Source organism: Protopterus annectens, chromosome 16.part0 (genome assembly GCF_019279795.1).
Source record: "Protopterus annectens isolate FY-2018-M chromosome 16.part0, PAN1.0, whole genome shotgun sequence".
Classification (NCBI taxonomy): domain Eukaryota; kingdom Metazoa; phylum Chordata; order Ceratodontiformes; family Protopteridae; genus Protopterus; species Protopterus annectens.
In genome coordinates, this window is record NC_056750.1 from 616,033,080 (window position 1) to 616,057,488 (window position 24,409).

At 39.9% G+C, this 24,409-nt stretch overlaps 1 protein-coding gene across 1 annotated transcript in view; it reads right to left on the minus strand.

The window, feature by feature from the left end:
* LOC122790382 (solute carrier family 2, facilitated glucose transporter member 6-like) overlaps nucleotides 1–24,409 on the minus strand; it is a 338,986-nt gene that overhangs the window by 25,094 nt on the left and 289,483 nt on the right. The window contains exon 9 of the mRNA XM_044057896.1: nucleotides 9,635–9,780. Within this exon, the coding sequence (XP_043913831.1) occupies nucleotides 9,635–9,780 (146 nt within the window). The remainder of the gene's footprint in view (nucleotides 1–9,634; nucleotides 9,781–24,409) is intronic.

The following is a 24,409-nucleotide window of genomic DNA, read 5'->3' on the forward strand; positions in this document are numbered from 1 at the left end:
GTAGACAAATTACAGAGAAAATTTCTACAACAGTTTAACAGAACACTACTCACGTTCTTTACAAAGTCTGAGCAAGCAAAATATCATTAGACTTTATAGACACAGAGCCCACTGAAAAATGAAACTGCCCAAAAAACGCAAATAGGTATGCCTTTCTATATGCCCCTGACACAATCTATGCAACACCGCTAATGACTGCACTATGAACTCGAGGATTGCTGCATGCGTTTTTCTTTACTAAGACTTTAAGCTGCCTGGAATGGTTTATGGGATATATGCAACTGTCCCCTTAAGGACATCAAGTTTTTGAGCTATATGGCTTCTGAATGTCCATGAATTTTTGCTGTTTTTCTTTTTCTTTTTAAGTCTTAGTGGATACATTCAGAGCAATAAAGTCTAAACCCGCCAGCATCCAACTAACATCCAAACTAAAGAGTAAAAAGGTCATACAGACAAATGCATATATCCCACGGACCGCTATTACAGGAGGTTTAAGGTATCACATAGTGAAAACTTTAGCTTGGCTAGGTTTTAATGGTTTGTCTGTGTGACCTTTGTATTCTTTGGTTTGGATGTTAGTTGGGATATTTTGCAGACACATTAATGGTTATGGACATCAGCTGGGTGGAAAGACCCTGTGTTTCTAAACTGTAGCTAAGCAGTCAACTTATGTTACATACATACATACATACAAATATTTCAAGCACGGGCATAAATGCCCTTCTAGCTTGCCAATATACCAAAAAACTTGCTCCCATAATAAGTGCCCATAAAAATATCTAAACTAGTGCTTACTTTAATGTAATTCAGTAGTCTGTGCCATGCATTAGCTACTCTGGCACAGAACCAATTAGTACACTTCTCATTCCTATAGCATCTTCTACACAGGTTGTCTGATGATTCTCCAGTATTTTTGATAACCCCAAACATTCAAAGAGGTAGTTGTCCCTAAATGCCCTATATGCCTGAATAAGATCTCTTCTTAGATATCTATAAGAGACACTGTACAAGTTTAGATATCTTAGTCTTTCATAATAACTTAGATTTTCACATCATGAATGCCCTTGGTATATTTCCACTGTACTCTTTCCAGTTTATTCATGCTTGTCTTTTTATAGGGTTTCCATATTGTTATTCCATACTCATGTTTGAGTCTAATGTAACTAACAAACAATGACTTCATTATTTTTAACTTCCTAGACTTTATAAATCTTTTTATAAACCTATAGTTCCATAAAAAGAAGTTATGTACCTACCATTATGTTCCATGTTAGTTGTCTTCATCTCACCTTCTTTCTTGCTTGGTGGGATTGGAGCCGAACCTCGGCTCCGACTCAGCCATCTTCTATAGCTCGAGAGCTGTTTACTGGCTCGAGGCTACCCCTTATCCCATGATGCCTAGCGCTAGCTACCCAGATCTCATTTGAAACAGCTAACCCCAGCCATAGCTATAGAATGAATCCCCTCCAAGCAGAAGGTTAAACCTACCTGTCATAATCTCTAAGTCAGTAGAGGAAACAAACCAGAGAACACTCAGCCAGTGAAACCTGAACTCCTCTCGGTCCAATAGGAGAGGGGGATGGAGGGGGGGACACAAGAAAGAAGGCGAGATGAAGACAACTAACATGTAACATTATGGTAGGTACATAACTTCTTTATGTTAAGTTGTCTATCTTGCCTTCATTTCTTGCTTGTTGGGACAGCGTCCCTAGCACCTACGATCCTGGGTGGCTCATTGGAACAGACTCTTCAGAACAGTGGAACCAAAGTTAGCTCTACTCCTGGAGACAATGTCTAACTTGTAATGAGAAATAAAGGTATGAGGATTTGCCCACGTAGCAGTGGCACAGATAGAGTCCATGGGCAACCTAGACTGGAAGGCTACAGAGGTGGCCAAAGCCCTAGTAGAATGACCTTTTGGTTTGATAGACAATGTTTTGTTTCTTAGTTGATAGATGAAGGTAATAATGTGAGACAACCACCTGGACAGGGTCACTTTGGGAACAGGAAGACCCTGTTTGCCCCTAGCATAGGAAAGGAAAAGTTGGTCCAACTTTCTTATATCCTTCATTCTATGCAGGTAAAAATGCAATTGTCTATGAACATCCAAAAGGTGTAATTTGTATTGTGCCTTGTTGGTGTGGTTAGGGAAAAACACAGGAGGTCTATAGATTGGTTTAGATTATTTTCTGAGCAGACTTTCAGAAGGAAGGAGGGATTAGTTCTCAGAGCAACCCTGTCCTTATGAAAAACTAAGTACGGAGGATGAACACTTAGTGCCTGAAGTTCCAAGACACGTCTGGCTGAGGTAATAGCTACCAGAAAGAGAGTTTTCCAAGATAGAAACTTAATGGAGCAGGATGCTGCCAGTTCAAAAGGGGGTATAATCAAGGAGGTTAGTACCAAATTAAGGTCCCAAGGAGGAGGGGGATCTCTCACTGGGAGCCTAAGGAGAGTAGTCCCTCTGAGAAAGGCTTTACACAGCTTATGAGACATAATGTTTAGATTAGAAAACCCAACATGAAAGTTAGAGATGGCCGCTAGTTGAACCCTGATTGTGGCAGAAGCGGACCCAGAATGAAAAAGCTCTGTTAGGAACTCCAAGATTTCGTGAACTGGGGTTGAAAAGGGATCTATGATCCTAGCCTCTGCCCAACAAGAGAAACGTTTCCATTTGGTAGCATAAGTCTTCCTAGTAGCGGATTTGTGAGAGGAGACAATAATCTCATGCACAGCCAGGGAAATGCTGGGAAGCCTGGCTAGCTATTGGTCTCTAGTCCCCTGTCTGTTTTGGTACCAAAAAGAACCATGAGTAAGTTCCAGATCCATGTTGGTCTGCCGGGACTTCCTGGATGACTCTTTTTTCTAGCAGTTTTGAAACTTCTATGGCTGCTTGGGCCCTCAGACTGGGTGGAACATCTGGAAGCGATTTGCTTGACGGTAAGGGGGGGTTGAAAGAAGGAGATTATGTAGCCTCCAGTTATGATTGAGTGTACCCATTTGTCTCGCGTTAGGTTTTGTCAGGCTTTTGGGTACAGTGAAAGTCTTCCCCCAACTGCCTCCAGAGGCGGGCAGCCTGGCAACCCTTCATGGATGCTGGAAGGGCTTGTCAGAGAAGGATTCTCTGCTGCCCTGGTTCTGTGGACCCCCTCTGCCCTGAGGGTGGTGTCTGTTGTTGATGTTTCCTCCTCTGCCCCTGGAGGAAAAATCACTACGTGTGTCAGGCGAGGCTCCCTGGGATTTCTGAAACCACATTTTACCACTCTTCTGACCCTTGGAATATGGTCTGGAAGGAATGGAAAAATGGACTCCCACAGCAGAGAGAGTCTTGCCTTCCTGTTCACAACTAGTCAGAGTGTCTTTCACCTGTGGTCCAAAAAGAAATGATCCGTCAAAGGGAGTGTTGGTGAACGACACTCTAAAGGGTTCCGCAAAATTACACAGCCACATCCATGTGTGTCTCCTGAGGGCCACGCCTGTACCTGTGGCTCTACTTGCACTATCGGCTGCATAGGAAATGAGCCTCATGGAGGAGTTGACTACAGAATTAAGGGTCACCAGCTGAGAAGCCACTTTAGCTTGAGCCCCTTCAGCTGATGGATCCTGGAGGGAATCTCCAAGCTCTTTCAGGAGATCCCTCTGAAGCCTGGTAAAATGGCATAAGTAATTCAGTGGCCTCATGGAAAAGGTCGCTGAAGCAAACATTCGCTTCCCGTATCTATCCATGGTCCTAGACTCCTTGTTAGGAGGATGGACAGAGGAAGAAGTTTCCGTTAACTCCTTTTTAGTGGTTGCTGCTACCACCATGGCATCTACGGGAACACCCTTAGTAAGGAACTGTTTATCAGGGGGTGTGCAGTGATAAACTTGTCGGGTCTCCTTGGGATTGGTTCCACTGTATCCAGGGCTGACCAAGCTCTTCGAGCCACCACTGACATTAGTGGATCAAAAGGCGGAGAAACCCAGGAGGTGGAAGGTCGGAAACCGAACGCATCCAGGAATACAGATTCGTCCTCGGTAGAGGCTAGGGAATTCCAGTTCCCCATCTGCTTAAGCATTTCTAGGATGTCCAAAAAGGAAACATCTTCAGAAGGGGATCTTGGGGACCCTTCAGATTCATCCAAATCCGTATCCAAAGTGATAGACTCGGGGAGTCAATGTGCTTCCTGTTACACTTCCTCTTCTGAGGGGGCTCCTTTGAATGATCAGGGGAGGCCTCGGAAGAAGAGGAAACACCCAATGGGGTGCTCTGGAGCACCGGTTCCCCATGCTTGGGGTCTGGAGGAGGGGCAGAGGTTGACGCAGGCACTACAGGGAATGGAGCCAGTGGGGTCAAAAGTGGAGCTGACTCAGAGGCCAGTACACTCCTCATGACATCAAAGGCATCCCTGCCACAATGCAGAGAAGGCTCCGGTTCCGAGGAAACCGGAATCCCTCTCCGCACCGAGGGAGATGACTCAGAGGCCGATGTAGGAGCCAAGTTCACCTGCGCCGATGCTCCGAGAGGGATAACGGGGTCGGACAAGGGTATGGATGCCACTCGCCCCCTTGGAGCCAATGAGGGAGTCTCGATTCCCAGATCCCTCGACGAATGGCACCATCGAGGGGATCGGAGCTGACAATGGAACCGAAGGAGAAATCGTTATCGGTGCCGACGGTTCCACAATTCAAGCCCCAACAAACTCCGGCTCTGAGCTCAATGGAGTCGGAGGAGGAACATCGATAGAAGCAGATGGAGCCAACACCTGTTGAGGAGGTCTGGACAACATTTTGGCCAGTGCCTGAGACTTCAACAACCTACTGACCACTCTCTCCACATCGTGATCCGAGAGCCTAGAGGACCAAGAAGAGTGGGAGGATCTGTGACTGCGGTCACTCTGCAACAGGGGAGACCGAGGAGCTGAATGTATAGACTCTAGAGAAGGGGACCTCATCCTCTTGTGGGTCTGCAACGGCTCTGAAGGTACTGGTGGAGCTGATGGGGAGGCAGTCTCCTCGGTTCCAGCCGGAACCAAAGTAGTAGGTAAGGCTTGGGCCAATGACGGCTCCGAGCTGGGAGCCGACAATTTGGTCAGTTTAGGAGATTTCACAGGCTGAGCCTTGGCCGGTGAATCCTGGGGCTTAAGAAGACCCCTCAAAATAAGCTTATTTTTGTGCTTCTGCAGAACTCTTGGGCTAAATGCATGGCATACAGAACAAGAGTCCTGCAGATGCACTGCGCCTACGCAATAGACGTAAGAAGTGTGCCCATCTGTCAGAGACATTTTCTGACAGCATGAGTCACACTTCTTGAATCCAGACACCTTGGATTCTTTAGACATATCCACAACTAGAAAGATACTACACTGAATTGTTTTGGCCAAAAGGCCGAACAGCAAAAACTAATACCAGACACTAACCACAAAAAAACAAAAAAACACACAGTATACTACAGTTAAAGATAGTTTTTTTTTTTTTAAACTAGGAAGCCTCTAACTTAAACGGCTACCTAACAATCAGAAAGAAGAAAGCTTAAACTAAAACACTACCTACAAGAGGGATAGAGGGGGAGGGGGAGAACTCTCTAATTTAAACGAGTTCTAAGGGAAAACTACAAATACACTAAACTACAACAAACTAGTTAGCGACTATTATTTTAAACAATATACTACCAGAAAAAACCCTAATCTGACAGAAAAAGTAGTTCAATAAAACTTATACAAGCCTGAGCCAGTAACAACGAACCTCGCAGCTGAAGTGGCAAACGTGATCTGGGTAGCTTGTGCTAGGCATCATGGGATAAGGGGTAGCCTCGAGCCAGTAAACAGCTCTTGAGGTATAGAAAATGGCCGAGTCAGAGCCGAGGTTCGGCTCCGATCCCAACAAGCAAGAAACGAAGGCGAGATAGACAAATTAACATCTATCATTAACCAATTGGTTGATATGATTAGAAAAACTCATAGCTGAATCTACCCATATACCCAGGTCCTTAAATGAGTCTACAGTTTTAATCACTGTGTGCTGTATTAAATATTCACCTTTCAGTTTATGTCTCCCAAATCTCATATGCTTAGCTTTTGATGCATTTATTAGCATATTATTCTCCTGTGCCCAAATGGTCAGTTTAGTCAAGTTATTTTACAAACATGCCTTATCTGTAATCAGTTTACCTAATTTCAGGTCATCTGTGTATTGACTGTAGAACATCTCAGATGAAAAGGTTAGATCTGAAAGATACAAGTAAAGGCCTAGGACCGAGCCCTGTGGGACACCCTAACCAAGGATTTCACCTGTCCAGTTGCTATATACTTGCCATGTTCTATTTGTAAGCCATGCAGCTATCCATGTTATCAAGAGTACATCAATACCTAGTTGTACTAATTTATTGATCAGTATTTTGTGTATGACCCTGTCAAATGCTGAAGTTAAATCTATATAAATTACATCACAGCATAATTTTTCATTCAAAGCTGTTATATTGTTATAGAACATCATGTTACAGGTGGTAATAGATCTATTTTCAACATATGCATGCTGATATATGGTTTATGTTCTTCTGCTGATGAGGTCATAAGAAGGCTGAAACATACATGTCCACAGCAAGTGGGGTTTGGTGTTATTGGCTTGAATTTATCCACAAAGACTTAAAATGAAAAAAGTAAAAATTCATGGACATTCAGAAGCCATATAGCTAAAACACTTGATGTCCTTAGGGGGCCATCTGCATATATCCCATGGGCCTCTGTTACAGGAAGTTTAAGGTATCACACAGTGAAAACTCTAGCTTGGCTATATTTTTCTTGTAGTTTTTACTGATTGGTTTGTCTGTGTGACCTTTATACTCTTTGGTTTGGATGTTAGTTGGGATATTCTTTTTCTCACCAATATTCATATAAAATTATTAGAGTATGAAGTTACTGGAGTAAATTTTATAGCAGTGCCAAGAATATAAGGTAGCCATTGATATTCCTTCATTCCCTTTCTGTTTGTTCATCTAATAAAGAAAGAGGAAAGTCAGTGGTGATATATGGAGTTGTAATAAATATATGGCTTCCTATTGTGATGCCTACTTATCAAAAAGTAGTTGTATGTTTTAGTTTGTACTTCCTTTTTGTTTATTACTGCACTTCTAATACTGCTTAAATCATGTAGTTTGAATTTATGGTTTGGTGTTTCCTACATTTTAACACCAGTCTGCGACTATTTAAAGGTTTTTAAACATTTTATATATGTAATTTTTGGTCTATATTAGTTGAGCGAAAGCCTGTTTACATGAATACGTAAACGTCGACACGTATTGCGCGAAACGAACTTATAGCGAAAGTACAAAAAACGCGATTTTGGAAATGTTGAATTACCATGGTTGGCCCGTCTGTGGAATAGCTGTATAAGGAAAGTGTTGGATAGTTACGGATTTTAGGGTTAGGGTGCGGGTTAAGGTAAGTGCATAGATAGGTTATGTATGTTAGATTTAGAGTAGGGTTAGAAGTAGGGTTTTGTTAAATGTATGTATGTGGATTATTTATTTTGTTTGGATATATGTATGTAGGGGAAGTGTGCGGTAGTTACAGACCTTAGGATTAGGGAGGGGTTAAGGATAGTTATGTAAGTGGGGTTTAGTGTAGGGTTAGAAGTAGGGTGTTTGTGCTTTACTTTAGGGTTAGAAGTAGGGTTTGGTTAGTGTATGTATGTGCTTTATTTATTTTGTTTGGGTAGGCAGTATGTAGCGGGTGGTGGGGTTGGCCGAGTATGACGGTTCGACATTTAAAATTTTGCGGTTTAGTGCATTCGGGATATCCATGGTTCGCGCAATAAATGTCGGGGTTTTAGTATTCGCTTAATAGTATTTTCACTCTCGTAATACAGACCCGTAATTTCTGAGTCTGACCACATGGAGTCTGGCATCTTGAAGTAATTCTGATTGTTTAGTTGGCTTCTAGGAATCCCACAATGCAATGCTTGTCTGTAAAAATTATATCACGCAGGCCTCTTTCTTCCAAAAGCTCCTGCCACAGCATTGATTTCTCATGCATACACTGCTGTCTTTCAGTCACCGTTTTAAGCAATATTTCATGACATTCAGTGACTGCTTAAAACACAAACAGTGCAAATGCCAAAGAACAGACTTTCAAAGGGCTTTTTACTGCTGCTTCTTTTTAGAATGGCTAAAATGCAGGCTTTTGTAAAGCCTGAATTGTACTGTTTTGACTCATCTCCCATCCCTGTTCACACCTAACGTCACCAACTGTCAAAGTGTCAATGATAATTTGATATGTTATCTGCTGTGATTGACAGTTCACAGCAGAAGACTTGACACATGTACTGCTTTCTTGGTCTAGACTTTACTTTCTGTATACGTAATTTAAGGACAACAAAGCTGAGGGTTTTTAGGACAGTCATGGTGATGTCAGTTTGGGGAGGGAATTGGCCAGAAAACTACCTGCATTCATTGGCCTTGATGACATCAGTGAATTGGAGACTGCAATAAGCTTTTCCAGGGTGGGATAAAAGTTTTTTGAAAGTGAAACCATCACAGTACAGTAAGTACTGTTCTAGTTGAGAGAAACAGTAGATTTAAAATATTTTAAATGCTGTATTATTGTTTATTCATAGAAGGGACAGTAAATAGGGAAAAAAGGACAGAGAAGTTGAGCATTTGATAATAGAATCCCATTGTTGTCCTTTAATCTGCCCTTTTGTTCACAAATAATGATGTTAATCATATCCATATGCTGCTCTTGCAATGATAAGATGTTGAAAGTGTATTTAAATGAGCACTTTACAAATGTATCTGGTTTGAGGAGTCATACATGCAGTGATGTTATTATACATAAACTAGTATTTTCTTCTATTGCTATGCATTTTACTGTACAGTTGTTTGGGCTTACTTACTGTTAGCAAACTGTATAACTCACTGATATAAACTGATGGAGCTTTTTTCCCCAGAGGTCCACAAGAAACACTTATTAACAATATTTGCATACACGCATATGTCTGATAAAAAAGGGCCTTTACAGAAAACTTGAATTATTGGTCAGTACCAAGAGCAGGTGCTCTAATGTGATTTGCAGGGAGCAAAGAGGAGAGATATTTGAAGGAAACATAGAAGGTACCCTTTACAGGTATCTGAGTTAATTCCCTGAGAGTGGATTTGATGGGTTTTGAATGAAGAAAATATGGATGATGGCTAAATACTCCCAGTGTAACTCAATGTGTTCTGGAACACCACAGTAATAAGAAGAGTTCAGAAAGTGGTGAGACAGAAGGAGTTAAAAGCTAAGAAAATTGATATCTGGTGTGAAATACTGATGAAAAGCAAGTGCATGCATTATATTTAAGTATGAGGCAGCAGTTTGGGTTGGAGAAGTTAGAATTGTTTCATATCAGAGTATCAGTAACTATCAGGTTAAAAGATAATGTACACAGAATATTTAGAAACAGCTCAAAATGTTTAAAATGCAATTTGTCATATTAAAAATGAATAATTTCAGCTTACAAAAGTTTATAAATGGAACTGGCAGTGCAGCTTTTAAAGTAACACGAGACATAATTAATTTGCTAATATTTCTATGCCATTTTGAAGAGATTACTTCCTATTATCCTTGCAAGTTGCTAATACAATTGTCTTTGTAGCAGATATAACATGTACACTCACCACGACATTCATAAAGAACCTAGTGAGTAAAAAGGCAGTGATCCAACTGACAAGAACACACAGACCAGATGCTACACCACGAGCTCTCAGTGGCAGGATCTCTGACATCAGCAGCCAGGTAATAGGTCCCCAGCCCAACGCATAACCTGAAGAGAGTACAGAAATGAGGTACAACAGTTAAATAACCATAAGCAAGTTACAGAGAAAGCTTGTCAAATTAATAAAAATTACTATGCAAATGAGTGTGTGTGTGTGTGTGTGTGTGTGTGTGTGTGTGTGTGTGTGTGTGTGTGTGTGTGTGTGTGTGTGTGTGTGTCTTTGTCATTTCATTGATCACTGAATCCCACATGGTTAAACCCATTTGATTGAAAACTCACAAAGCTTTCTCCACAAGGAATATATCCTTAAAAAAGAAAACATGCAAAGGGACAGCCCCCTGCACCCCCACACCCCCTTAGTTTTATATATATGCTAACTCCATGGTCACACATTCATGGAGTAAAGAAACAAAAAAACACCAGACACAGTGAATTAGTGCTAGAGCACAAACACAAACATCTACAGATCTTGGGGTACAACATGATGCTGACCATCACAATCCACACATCCTCTGCTAGACTCACTTCCCTAATATAATGTACAGTTGTGTAAGTAAACTTACCATAACAATAGATGTTAGAATGTTCACTACTGCAGTAGCCTTAATATAAGGGCCATTTCCTGCCATGGAAACAACAGCTGGCCAGCTTAAAGCTTCAGGACACCTTCCATGTGCCCAGACTGTTAAGGAGCTTGAGTAAAGTTGACTAAAAGACAAGTTTGGGTACCAAGCCTTTCAGAGCATTCCTGCCAACAGAGAGTGGGAGGGTGAGCCCTGAAATGACAATGCAAAGAACAACAAAAAATAAATGTCCACACTCAGGCATAAAAAACCCACACACACAAAAATAGGGGGGGTGGAGGGAGACATTGGCTACTGCAGAAGTGATCATTCAAACATCTAATGTTATGGTATGTTTACTAACATAACTGTACTATACTCGTCATATTGATGAGTGCTGCATTAGCCTTAGCTTTATGGGTAGATTAACCTAGTATACTATATTTGAGAGGTGGAAGCAGAGGAGTCCAGAAATCCCTGGCATGGACCAAGAGAAGGAATCAAACTTACAGTGCTTTATAAAAGTAGGTACAGAGGACTAAGTGGCAGCTCCTAGAATAGTTCTGGGATCCAACCTTTTCCAAAAAGCCATAGATGAAGCCAGGGCCCTGGTAGAGTGAGCCTTGACCCTGCCTGAAATAGTTTTGTTATAATGAGTATAACAAAAGGTAATAGCCTTAGACAACCATTTGGAAATGGACTGTTTTGACACAAGTGGTCCCTTCTTCTTAACTTCACAAGAAATGAGACATTGATTCAAAGATCTGAAAGTTTTAGTTCTATCAAGATAATACTTCAGTTGTCTGTGGACATCCAAGGTATGGAGTAGCCTTTCTTCCTCATTATTAGGTTCAGGAAAGAAAATAGGAAGAAGGATAGTTTAAATTAAAGGAGAATTGGATACAACTTTGGCATAAAAGAAGGATTAGTTCTTAAAAAAGATGTTGCAATGTAAAATGAGATGGGGTTGACTCAACATAAGAACCTGCAACTCAGATACTCTTCTTAAAGAGGTCAGTGAAATCAGTAAAACTGTTTTCCATATTAAGAACCTCATGTCTGCCAGGTTAGCTAGTTCAAATGGAACAAGAATTAGCTTCTCTAACACAAAATAAAGATCCCAAGCAGGGGCCACCGATTTTCATATAAGCCTCTTATGAAAAACCTCTTTCAAAAAATTTTTGACACAAGACTACACTGAAAGAGGATAACCCATGGACAGACATGCTGAAATGGCCAATAAATGAACCTTGATAGATGAGTGAAAAAGGCCATAAAATAGAAACTCACAGGAATATTGTAAACCAGAGAACAACTAACCATTAATGGGTGCTGATTATGTTGTTGGCACCAACTAGAAAACCTTTTCCTTTTGCTAATATATGATTTTCTAGTAGCATTTTTTTCTCCATTAGTACCTGCTGCATATCCTCAGTAAAAATGTGCCTAAAGGGAATTAACACCCTGTCATCCAGGCAATCAATTGAAGTTGATTGATGTTAGATTGTATCAAATGCCCCATGTTCTTGTGTGAATAGATTCATTGCACAATGAAGCTTGCAGTAAATCCTCCTGGCCATTTTCAAAAAATGGGAGAATCACAGTTGCCTGGGCCAGAGGGAAGTCACCCACAATGTTCTTGGGGATTTTTTACTGAATCTTCAGAAGAACCCTAGATATTAGTGGAAAGGGTGGAAAAGCATACAGGAACATTCCTGCCCAAGGAAAACAAAAGGCCTCTGTCTTTCAGCCTACTTGAATGGAGTCCAGAAGCAGAATCTTGCCAGCTGATTGTTCATAGAGGAGGCAAAGAGGTCTACCTGAGGAATTCCCGTCAGATGGATCAAATCTTAGAAGACCCCCAATGTAGTTTTCATTTATTAGGATCTGCCCTGTTCCAGCTCAGCTTGTTTGCCACATAGTTATGCTCTGACAGAATGTAGGATGCCTATACAGTGATATTGTGCTATAAAGCTATATCTCAAACTAACATTGCTAGTCTGCAGAGGGAGTATGACCTGGCTCCCCCTTGTTTGTTGATGTACCACATGACTGTGGTATTGTGTGTAACAACTTGAAGAGGTCTCTGGGACCAAAGATGATTCAGAGAGTTAAGTGCCTTGATAAGAACAAGCATCCCTTTGATATTTATGTGCTTGCATCAGTCCTTGGTGTCCCACACACTCCTTGCATTTTTATCCCTCTTGATAATACTGCTGTCCAAGCAAATCCCAAGGCATTTGTGGTGGCTGACTGCTTTGGAACAGGAAGGGAGAATGGAAGACCTGGATTTAAGGATATCTGTTGTTTCCACCAAATGATTTCTCTTCTGAAAAACACCAGCACTGGGGTTAGAAAAGACAAAAGATGTTGGTACTGAGACCAAACAGACTTCAGGCACCATTGTAGCTTTCTCAGGTGGAGTCTTGCCAGGGTATCCTGAGAATCACAGAAGGCATGACACCCAGACTCCTGATGTATTCCCTTACAGTAACCAAAATGTGAGTAGAAAACCTTAGAAATAGGTCTAGAGATATATATTTTTTTCCTGTGGAAGAAAAGCTCTTTTTAATTGAGGTGCCTAACTAACATCCCAGGAGCACAATCCTGTGTTTAAGGAATCAAGAAAGAATTTTGAATGTTCTCTTGGAATCTGTGTGTGTGTAAAATATCTCTTACTGAAAAGAGAGATTGTGACATTTTGTAAGACTCTGCAAAGATGAGTATGTCATCTAAATATGGAAAAATGTGGATACCCTGTAGCCTACAATGAGCTATAACTGGAGCTAAATACTTTGTAAACTCTCTTGGTGCACTGGACAGTCCGAAGGGCAAGAAAGAGAACTGATAATGTGATCCAGGTACACAAAACCTTAAGAAATGGTTGATGTCTGGACAAATTGGGATTTACTGATAAGCATCTTTTAAGTCTAGTTTTACTAGGAAACTTGAAAGAGGAAGAAGAGGTAACAAGTTGTGAAGTGAGATCATTCTGAATTTGGGCACTATCATGTCTAGTGAAGAAAGATCTAGAACTCGTCTCCAAGCATTTCCTTTGCCGCTAAGAACATCCTTAAATAAATATCCTTCCCCACCTGGGTAGGAGAAATTTTCTCCCACTGCCATCTGTAACCCCGATGACTGATCTTTAGAACCCATCTGTCTGAAACTAGCTGTTGCAACAGAGAAAAATGGAGATTCAGACATTCTGGACAAAAGGGGCCAGGATGGGAGGGAATCACAAGGTCTCTTGTATAGTCATTTAAACTTCTTGGGCTTTCGTTTGTTTGGGGAGGTTTAAGGGTTCTTTTTGGAACCTCCTTGCCATTTCTTGTTAAACATCTGTTTATCAGTATTTTGTCAAGACTATTATGCAAAGGAGAATTGTTATCATCACCTAGATAGTTCTGAGAATACAGCCATGCAAACCTTCTTAAAACAATGCAGGAGCCATAGCCTTGGAAGAAGTAGCAACAAAGTCAAAGATGCACAGTGTAAGCTGTGAGTCATGACCTGTGCAATAGAAGAAACTAAGTTATTTAAAATAAAAGTTATGTACTTACCAGAACAATAGATCTGTGTTGTCTGATTTTTGTTCAGTTGAATACATGGGTTTTTGAATCTGATCAGATTTGACCTTGACACCATCTCTGAAGCTTCACAGATCCAGGGCTCTGACTCCTCTTTTACAAATAATTCCCTCCACTGTACCATAGTACCTCAGATCAAGTTTGCCCCATCAGCTAGAAAATTTGGAGATATAATAACCCTTTCAAGGTTAATTACTAACTTGTCAGGAAACCTCTAGGAAAGGATCACAGTCTGATGAGTACAATTCAGATCCATTCGGTCACCAAAAGCAAATAGATGATAATTTGGAAGGAAGTGGGGAAGAGTTTGAACTGGATGAAAATCAGACAACACTGACCTATTGTTATAATAAGTAACAAGTTATGAAGTGACATCATTCTGAATTTGGGCACCATCATGTTTAGTATATAAAAAAAAAGAAAAAAAAAAAGATCCAGATCTGGTCTGCAAGCATTTCCTTTGGCAGTAAGAACATCCTTGAATAAATACCTTTCCTCACCTGGGAAGGAGGAACCGACTGTATCACTTCTTGGTGATAAAGAACCAATAGAAACAAAAGGGTCTGATCAGTACACAACTGTCATATCCAATGTTATCTATTGTCATCAAATTCAGCACATGTGACAGATTCCCAAGCTGTTTTTACTTGGGTGGTATCAAAGAAGGACATTCCTGAGAATGGTGAAACCAAAGGAGGAATGTGATCTAGATTGTACTTCCAGTTTATAATGAAACACAAAGGTGTGAACTGTTGAACAGGTTACACTAGCACAAATAATAATGGGAGTTTTTTTTTCCATAAAGGCTGTTGAATTCACTGTTGCCCTTGTGGAATGAGCTTTGGGCTATGATTGCAAGGATAGGCCATTTTTGGAGTAATAAAAAATACAATCTGATAACCATCTTGAAAGAGTAACCTTAGAAACTGCTTTACTCAGCTTTGGTCTAGAAGAAACAATAACAATTGATCGCATTTGAAGTGTATCATTCTATACAGATGAAATCTGAGCTGGCAATGAACATCCAACATATGCACAGTATATTCAGCTTTGTTGGAGAATCTGAGAAAAATGGTAGGTTGATTGATTGGTTTAAATTTGCTTTGGATGCCACCTTAGGAAGAAAAGATGCATTAGTCTTTAAGGAAATTCTATCTTTGTGGAAAAGCAAGTAAAAAGTTTTGCAAGAAAGGGTCTGTAACTCTAAAATTCATCTGACTGATATAACATCCACAAGAAAAAAATGTCTTCTAAGAGAGTAACTTCAAATCTGCTGATGCTGCTGGTTCAAAGGGAGGTTGAGTTAATGCTTGGAGAAAAAAAAAATATTCCATGAAGGGATTGGGTCTATGATTGGTAGTCATAAGAGGAACATTCCCCTCAAAAAGGCTTTAGTGACTTTTAATGATTTTATGAAGGTGTTATCCTGACCTGTCGAAATTGGATAGTGCAGCCATTTATATTTTGATAGTGGAGAAACAGGAACCACTATGGAAAAGCTCAGAAAAAAGCTCAAGTATGAAAGGGATAGGACCTGAAACTTGATCTATTCATTTTGACATAGCCCAGATGGAAAACCTTTTCCATTTCCTATTATAAACCTTTTTGACAACTATAACAAAATGGGGTGTAAATGATATTAACAAATCAACTAATAAAAGCAAAATGATATCATACTGGCAATCCATGGACCCAAGAATGAAATGGGAATGAAAACATAAATCAAAAATACTCTTTACTGCAAAACACTAAACAAAAATTGAGCACTCTCATCCTTTGCAACTTAGGACATCATCAGAATCTATTGAATCACCACAATTACTTACTTGCATAGTAACCTGCTAAATAATCAATTAAAATTTAAAGAACAATGAACATGTAAAAGCTCACTACATTATAAACTAAAAAAAATACTTATAAAAAATGAAACAATCCCTAGGCCTCCCACAAATCATCGAGCTATACATTTAATAAAATCTATATTGTTATAAAATTTGTGCCCTTGAGTTTAAATAAATTTGGAGGGAGATACTCTCATTGAAACCACATAATGTAGGAAAAAACAGACAGATGCCTTAGAAAAATAATTTATGAGCAGTTATCAGATTTCTAGGCTGAATGGTCACAATGCTCTATACAGGCAAATTCTTAACTGTTCCCAATTTAAAAGCATTTTATTTGGGATGTTAGAATAAGTCAAAATAAACCCTAGAGGAGGTGATCTGAAGAACAAATTGGAGATAAGAGAGAAGTGTTTTGGCAGTTAAAATGTAATGCCGAAAGAATTCCTGGTTTAAATGGTATCTCCCTGCAACCTTATTTAAATTCAAGGGCAAAGATGAAAGCGGTGGGCAGAAGTACAAGTGCATTTTGGGACAGGGAACCTTCCAGCATTTCCCCAAGAACAGGGGGAATGCTTGGAAAAAGTAAATTCCCAGGCAGAAATAATGAATAGGATAGTTTTCAAACACAAATGATTCCATATATATAATTATACAAATAGAAAGCCAGGGAATTGTTATGGCTATGCTTGTATAGGCCCTAGGGCCGATAGCCTAGTACCAACTTATGAACCTATGAAACATTACAATTGATTACTTTTCTTTATTTTCAAAGGGTATTTGCCCAGTCATGAAGTTTGACTTAGATGATACCCTAATTGAAACAAAAATGTTCGTTAGGAAACTCAACTTGGCTGTTTTATTCTAAGGTAAAATTGAAGGGGGAATGAGAGGGCTGTTAGAGAAGACATTAGAAAGATAAGTACCTTCAATACCCCACTGCACCCCACCCTTAGTGTTTCTGAAAAATCCATTACAGAAGAATTTTATAATTTTGAGATGGACTGTACAAAGAAAAAGAAACATTCCTTTCATTCCAACTTAATGGAAGGAGAAAGGAATATATTGCAGGAACTTAGAAAGGACACTAGTATTAGGATTACGAAACCTGACAAGGGTGGGGGTATAGTTTTATATAATTATTTTGAATACATTAAAGCTATATTTGATTTACTAAATGACCATCAAGTTTATTCTGTCTTGTCCCTCAATAAGATTAAAATATAGCTGCCAAAGAATAGATAGTTTATTGGAAGAATATCTCTTACAACAGAGAATCTCACTTGACATTTATTTTAAGAGTAAAAAAATCACGTTATTGCCACTCTATTTTTGGTATACCCAAAATTTACAAGGATGAATTGCATCCACTGTTCAGGCCCATAGTTTTTGGTAGGGGGTTTAAAACTTACCCTATGGGGTCTTTATTGATAAATGGTTAGTCTGTTTATAGACAAATTGACCACATCATAATAGACTCTTGGGATCTTCTAGGAAGACTCAAGAAAGATCTATGGACTAAAGATTTATTTTTTTTAACCATTGATGTGGTTGATCTTTTTTCATCCATACCCAAAGCTGAGGGGTTCGAACATTTTGGTAATAGTTTATTGAAATACACCACCTTTTCAAACAATAAAGTTAATCACAAAGTAAAATGAATGTCTCAGGTGTTGGATATTAACTTCATCTATTACAAAGGTGAATAGTACAGGCAACACAATGAGGGCTTCATGGGTCCCTATTTATGCCAGTTTGGTTTTAGCAGATTAGGAGTCCGAAACTGTATTTGAATGTAGGTATTTCAATAACATAAAGCTTTATGTAAGGTTTCTAGATGATATATTCATTTTGCTGGAAGGTTCAGAGAATGACATTAGTAATTTCATTAAATTTTTAAATAAATTGTCTTCTTTTCTTAAATTCACCCACAATTTTAATAAGCAGGCTATAAATTATTTAGACACTAATTGAAAATACAGCCCATGGATTTAAATTCAGAATTTATAGGAAGCCTACATTCAGTAATATATATTTAGGCTTCTCCATTTGCCACCCTTTCAGTCAGAAAATAAGTATTCTGAAAGGGCAATGCATTAGAGCAGCCAGGATGATTGATGATATAAGGAGGGAATTAGCAGTTATTGGGGAAATGTTCCAGGATCGGGGTTACTCTCTGAATTTAATCCAAGAATCCTGTAGTGATGTGGAGGCACAATGGGGGTTAAAGTATAAACCTCTATTTGGTATTGGTTTGGGTAACTGTAAAGAGGAGCAGGGAAGTGATAATTCTGAGAGGGCTTTATTGGTGCAATTTGGTCCTGAATCGGAAGGCATTAAAAATATAATCCAAAGCAAATGGAATATTATTAAAGATAATTCCCAGGTTCACAACATAACAGGTAATAAGCCAGTTTTTGTTTACAAGACAGGACCTAATCTGAAGGTGAATTTTGAAAGAATGGATAGACAAGAGAAGTTTATTACAGAATGTAAGGAAAGATATAAATGTGGTTTATGCTCTTAGTGTCCATACATTTTAGATGTCAGTAGTTTAATATTAAATAATGACCTCAAGTCTAAAGTCTATTTTACCAGACAGAAATGTCAGTCTACAAATGTAGTGTATCTTGCAATTTGTTCTTCATGTCCCACATTTTATGTGGGAAAACAAAAAGATGCCTTAGAAAAAGAATTTATGAGCATTATTATCAGATTTCTAAGCTGAATGGTCACAGTACTCTATACAGGCACACATTTAATTGTTCCCAATTTAAAAGCTTTTTATTTGGGATATTAGAACAAGTCAAAGTAAATCCTAGAGGAGGTAATTTCAAGAACAAATTGGAGGAGAGAGAAGTGTTTTGGCAGTTAAAACATAATGCCCAAAGAAATCCTGGTTTAAATGAGAGTATCTCTCTCCAACCTTATTTAAATTCAAGGACACAAATTTTATAACAATATAGATTTTATTAAACGCATAGGTCAATGATTTGCGGGAGACCTAGGGATTGTTTGAGTTTTTATAAGTATTTTTTTTTAAGTTTATACAGATGTAGTGAGTTTTTACATGTTCACTGTTCTTTAAATTTTAAATTGATTATTTAGGAAGTTATTGTATAAGTAAATAATTGTGGTGGATTCAGTAGATTCTGATGAAGTCCTAAGTTAATTTTTTTGCAATAAAGATTTTTGTTTTATTTTCAATTCCCATTTCCTTCTTTGGTTCGTGGATTGCTAGTACGATATAATTTTGCTTTTAAACCTTTTTGACAGATTGTTTCTAGAAAGCTGAGATAATGCCAAAGTCAGAACTGGAGGAAACAAGTGGTTAGTTTCATGGGTTTCTGGTCTGTAGTAGGTAGTCTGTCCAGGTAAGTCAAGAGTTTTGGATACTGATCCAACATCCATAGGGGATGTACGAGTAGAGACCACAGGGGGAACCATGTTTGTCAGGCCCAGAAGGGAGCAATTAGGATCACTCTGGTCTAGCACCTTCTTGCTTACTGGATGAATTTGTTCATTAGGGGTAATGGAGGAATGCATAAAGGAGACCCAGGGACCAATTGTGAACTAGAGCATCCCTCAATGACTTTCCCTGTGGAGAGATCAGGGCAAAATAACTGCTGCACTTATTCAGGTAGAAAGCAAAGAAGTCACAGCAAGGCTGGTCCCAGAGACAGAAAATCAAAGCTGCCACTGCTGGATTGAGAGACCACTCTTGAGTTATTAGGATTGTTCTGCTCAATTCTTTGGATAATACATTGGATGTGCCCAGCATGTGCACTGCTGCAGAAATCGATGTGAAGACATCACCCACTGCCATACCCTCATGGCTTTTTGGCAAACAGGGTAAAAATGGGTTCATCCCTGTTTGTTGAAGTACCAGCCTACTGTCATGTTGTCAGTCTGTATGGAAATCTCACCCTTGGACAGAATATCCTGAAATGCCTGAAAATCTTGGAGGACTGCTCTCATCTCCAAGAAACTGATGTGAAGGTTGGCCTGTTGATGTAATCAAGAACTTTGGACCATTCTCCTTTCAAAATGTTCCCACCCATCCTAGAAGGGAGGTGTCTATGGTTATGACAGCCAATGGTGGATCTATGCAAAAATGACAACTTTCTGTCACTAAGAGAGATTTTATCCACCTGCTGATATGGTCTCTTTATACTTGAGTCATGTGAATTTTGGTATGTAATGGGTGAACATTTTAATACCGTTGCACCGAAAAAGTCCATTGGAGTACCCTCATGTAGAATCTGCCTAGTGAAACCAGTAAGATTGTGGAGGGCATTAGACCTAACTGTCATATAACTAACCTTGCTGAGGGTGAAGGATGCTGGAAGTTACCTGTGTAGCTACTAGGCATAGGCAGAGTACTCTGGAGCAGGGTAATTTCACAATATGTAACATTGAATCCAGGTGGCATCCATTGAACTCTTTGTTGTAACTGCTCCATGTGGCTCTTAGGTAAATTTATCTTGATTCCTAGGGTTTGCATTAGGTGGAGCAGAAGGTCCTGATGGCATGAGAGCATATACTTGGGGAGGAGCCAGTCATCCAGAGATGGGAAAACTTGGATGCAGATGTGCTGCAACCACTGTTGCCATTATCTTGGCAAGCAACCTGGAAGCTGTGGGGAGACAGAAGGGCAGCACTCTGAATTTTTAATGATTGTCTCCCAGACAGAAATGGAGAAACCTCCTGGAATGATTCTCTGTCATTCTGTGATAGTATGTATCCTGGAGGTCTACTGAATATATCCAATCATCCTTCCTCAAAAGAGGCAATATGGGCTGGATCATGACCATCTGGAATTTTGTCTGTTTTACAAACTGATTTAAATGATGGACTGGGATCTAGAATGGGTCTGAGGTCCCCCCATCTTCTTGGATACCAAAAAAGAATCTTGAATAGACTCTGAACTCTAATTGTTCTTTGGGGACTGGCTGGGTGGCTCTTTTTTCTATAAATTCTACTGCTGCAGGTTCCCAATGACTGGGTAGAACACTGGGAACTTTCTTTTTCTTACTGGGGGAAATGAAAAGGGAATTGATTAGCCTTAGGAATCTGTTGTTATTTTTTGCCAGGCTTGTAGGTGCATGGATAAGTGCCCTCCAACTGCTTCCAGACTACAGTAGCCATGCAACCTTTCAGGGGTATTGTAGGGTTTTTCAGTGAAGGGACAGTGAAAGCCCTGATATTATGGTCCACCTCTGGCTCTTAGGTGAAGTCCATTAGAGTTACCTCCTCCTCTACCATGAGAAGGTCTGTCCCCCAGGAGTGTCACAATAATATGATAATAACCTTGTGATTTATGGAACCATGTTTTGTTGCCACCTCTCTGATTCCTAGAGAAGTTCCCTTATGGAGTGGAGAAATGAATTCCCACTGCAGACAGAGAGAGAGATTTACCATCTTGTTGACACCTGTCTACAGTGACTTTCACCTTTGCCCCCCCCCCCAAAAAAGTGTGGTACTGTCAAACGGGGCATTAATGAAGGAAATCTTAAAGCCTTCCTTGACATCACAAGGGTGCATCCAAGGCATGTTGGCAGACAGTACAGCTGGTGCCAGCTACCCTAGCTGTACCATCAGCTGCATTAGGTAGCATAGCAGTCACATGGTAATGCTCGACATAGACTGAAGGGTAGTGAGCTGCGAGTCCACAGTCTTCTGAAAATCTGCAAGCAGGCTATACGAGTAAGACTTCGAAAGCTCTTTAGTCAAGTCTTTCTGGAATTGTGTTACATGAGACAAATAGTTCAGCACTCAGAGGATGAAGTTTGCTGAAGCATATGTCTGTTTCTCAAACCTGCCCAGTGCCTTAGACTCCTTGTTATGGGGGTGGACAGAGGGCCTTTCTTCCGATAATTCCCTCTTGGTGGCCACTGCTACCACCATGCAATCTACTGATGGACCTCTGCCCTAGTGCTTCCTTTTCTTAGGAGCTGCCAAGATCCTAGCTGGTTTCTCTAGAGTTTGTTCCACCATGTCAGGGTCCTTTCATGTCCACTGAGCCATAAAGTCAATCAAGGGATTATTGTGTGGTACTACCCAGGATGAAGTTGAGCTGGAACCAAAATCCTCCAGGAACATGGTCTCATCTGGGGAAGGGTCATCTATAGACCATCCCCCTCATTATATCAATCAGAGGATCTCACTGAAGTTGACATCTTCCAGGTGGGATCAAAGGGAGTCTTCACCTTCATCCAAATCCATGTCTTCAGTGAAAGACCCTAGGGATGAGTGTATGGACTTCTGTTTGCATATCTGTTTCCTGTGAATCTGAACTGGTGAATGGTCAAATGGGTCAGAATCAGACTGGGAACTCATGTAGTGAGCCATATCAGAATTCTGTGACACCAAATGCTCCTGTCAGATAGAACAATGGGAAAAGAAGCAGAATTCTCTTGAGGTTTGGTGGAGCCAAGCTGAGTGGTAACGCCTTTTCTTTCATCACAGCCAAAACCTTCTCAAAAGCCTCGAAGGCTGAAGCCACTATCAGTCCCAAATGAGATCTCCTCTTGTCCAAAGAAGAAGGGAACTCCTAAGCACTGATGATTTCCTGGCCCCAAGGCTGATTTCAGATACCAGCTGTCAAGGGCCAAGATGCAGAGATGGCTCCAATAACTTTGGAGTCAACCCATCTCCTTGAGTCCCAGTCCCAATGCCTTAGCTCTGAGACTCTTCCTTATTTGAATACATTGGAGATGAAAGAGACAGGGATACAGCTGAAATTGAAGTAGCTCAAACTGTCGACTCCAACAAAGAAGGACCAGGGCAGGTCGGATCGAGGATAGCCGAGTCCAATGGATGGACAAGTACTGGAGAGAGAAGAGAAGGGGTTGTTGGACCAATACTCGGTGCATTCAAGGATGAAGGCACAAATAGTACCCTGAGATTAATTTGCTTTCTCAAGAATTTCCTATTCATTCTATCAACATTTTGTTCAGTAAGGCTTCTGGATGACCAAACAGCAGAAGCCACCAAGGGTAGTCATAAAAATCTTTTGTCCTGTAGTATAGGAGAATGTAGCCTTGGACTTATTTACTCCTGTGAGAACTAGAGCTGAAGAGAGGAATGTCAGAACCAAGGGACTGATGGGTCTGAACTCCTGGGAGCTTTAGGATCTAGACCAACTGAAGCAGTGGGATCTGGAGACTGCTTCCTGGATTTTTCTAACTTTTCTATTTCTTTTTCTCTCTTCTCCTTTTCTAGCCTCTCTTTCTCACTGGAGTCTTTTGACTTGTCTTTCTCCTTGGTCTTGGCTTTGCCCTGTTTCTTGGATGAGGAGGTGGCAGCAGCAGATGAAGTGGATACAGCTGGAAGGGAAGACCTTTTACAATTAGTTTTTCATGTCATTTGGAGAGCCCTAGTGTCAAAAGAGGTACAGGTTTCACAATCTGTGTTAAGAGGGGTAATGCCCAAACAGTAGACACACAAAAACTGTAAATCCTGAGGTGGGATTTTGTGCCCCCATTTGGTATGCTTCTTAAAATTTTGACCATCGGACATTTTGAAAAACACAAACTAATGGTTCAGACAATGGTAGCAAGAACACAGCAATGGTATAAAGCATCAAAATTAAAGTGAAAGCACACTAAAATCAGAACAATCTTCCAGCTACAGAGGATTAACTATCACAAAGAAGAAAAAAAACATCTAACCCAAATACAACTAATCTACGACCTAACCCTAAACTATGTAATAAACTTTCTTCCTTTTTTTTTCTACTATACTCCCCTACAAATTCTTTTGTGAAACAATGTTTAAGCATTTTCTGTACTCTTCTTTTAACTGCCTGGCATCGTGATTTCCATATTTGATACAGTTTCAAATTTACTTTCTCACAATGCATGTTTCCTGTCTTGTGCTGGATTAAACAGGTTTTGCAACAGAACTCTGCAAATGTGTCTTTTTTTCATGAGTACAATTTCATTTTCTTCTTGTTTCTGAGATACTGATAACATCTCATCTATTTTATTATTTCAGGACATGAGGTGGGGGGGGTCCTTGACTTCGTCTACAGACTTACTACAAAAACTTCAATTGCTTTCCAAATCTTCAGAACATTTATGTGGTTTTGTTATGTCTAGCAAGCCCTGGTAATGTCTGTATAGAAATAGTGAAAACCCAGATGAGGCTTGGAATACATTTCCCTTACAGCAAAGAGAAGACAATGAATTAGTTGATCCCATTTCCCCTCAGCTGTTTTCTTTTATAGCATACACTTTAAAGTTTTATTAAAGCAGTCAACTATCTCATATGTGTGGGAGTGAAGTGCAGATATCTTTAGCCGTTTCCCTTCATGAACATTGTAAAAGTCCACACATTAGTCTAGACATGAATGCTGTGGATGTTGTATTAACTCTTTGTAGAGGTACCACCACAGGAAAATTGTGTTGCATAATCAGTTACATCAGGATATACTGATAGCCTTTACTAGTTTTTACAAACGGACCTGAAATGACCATTGATTTTCTCTCTCAACTGAGGCTTCCATGACGGGTAAAGGTATGAATGGACTCTTAAAGCTGACATTTAATGCTGACCTTTCGCATTCTGGACAAGCTCTAGAAACATTTTCCAAATCATTCATAACATCAGGCCAGAAAAATTTAGCCAGCATCTTAGCTTTTATCTCATCTATTCCTAAATAACTACACAAAATATGTCT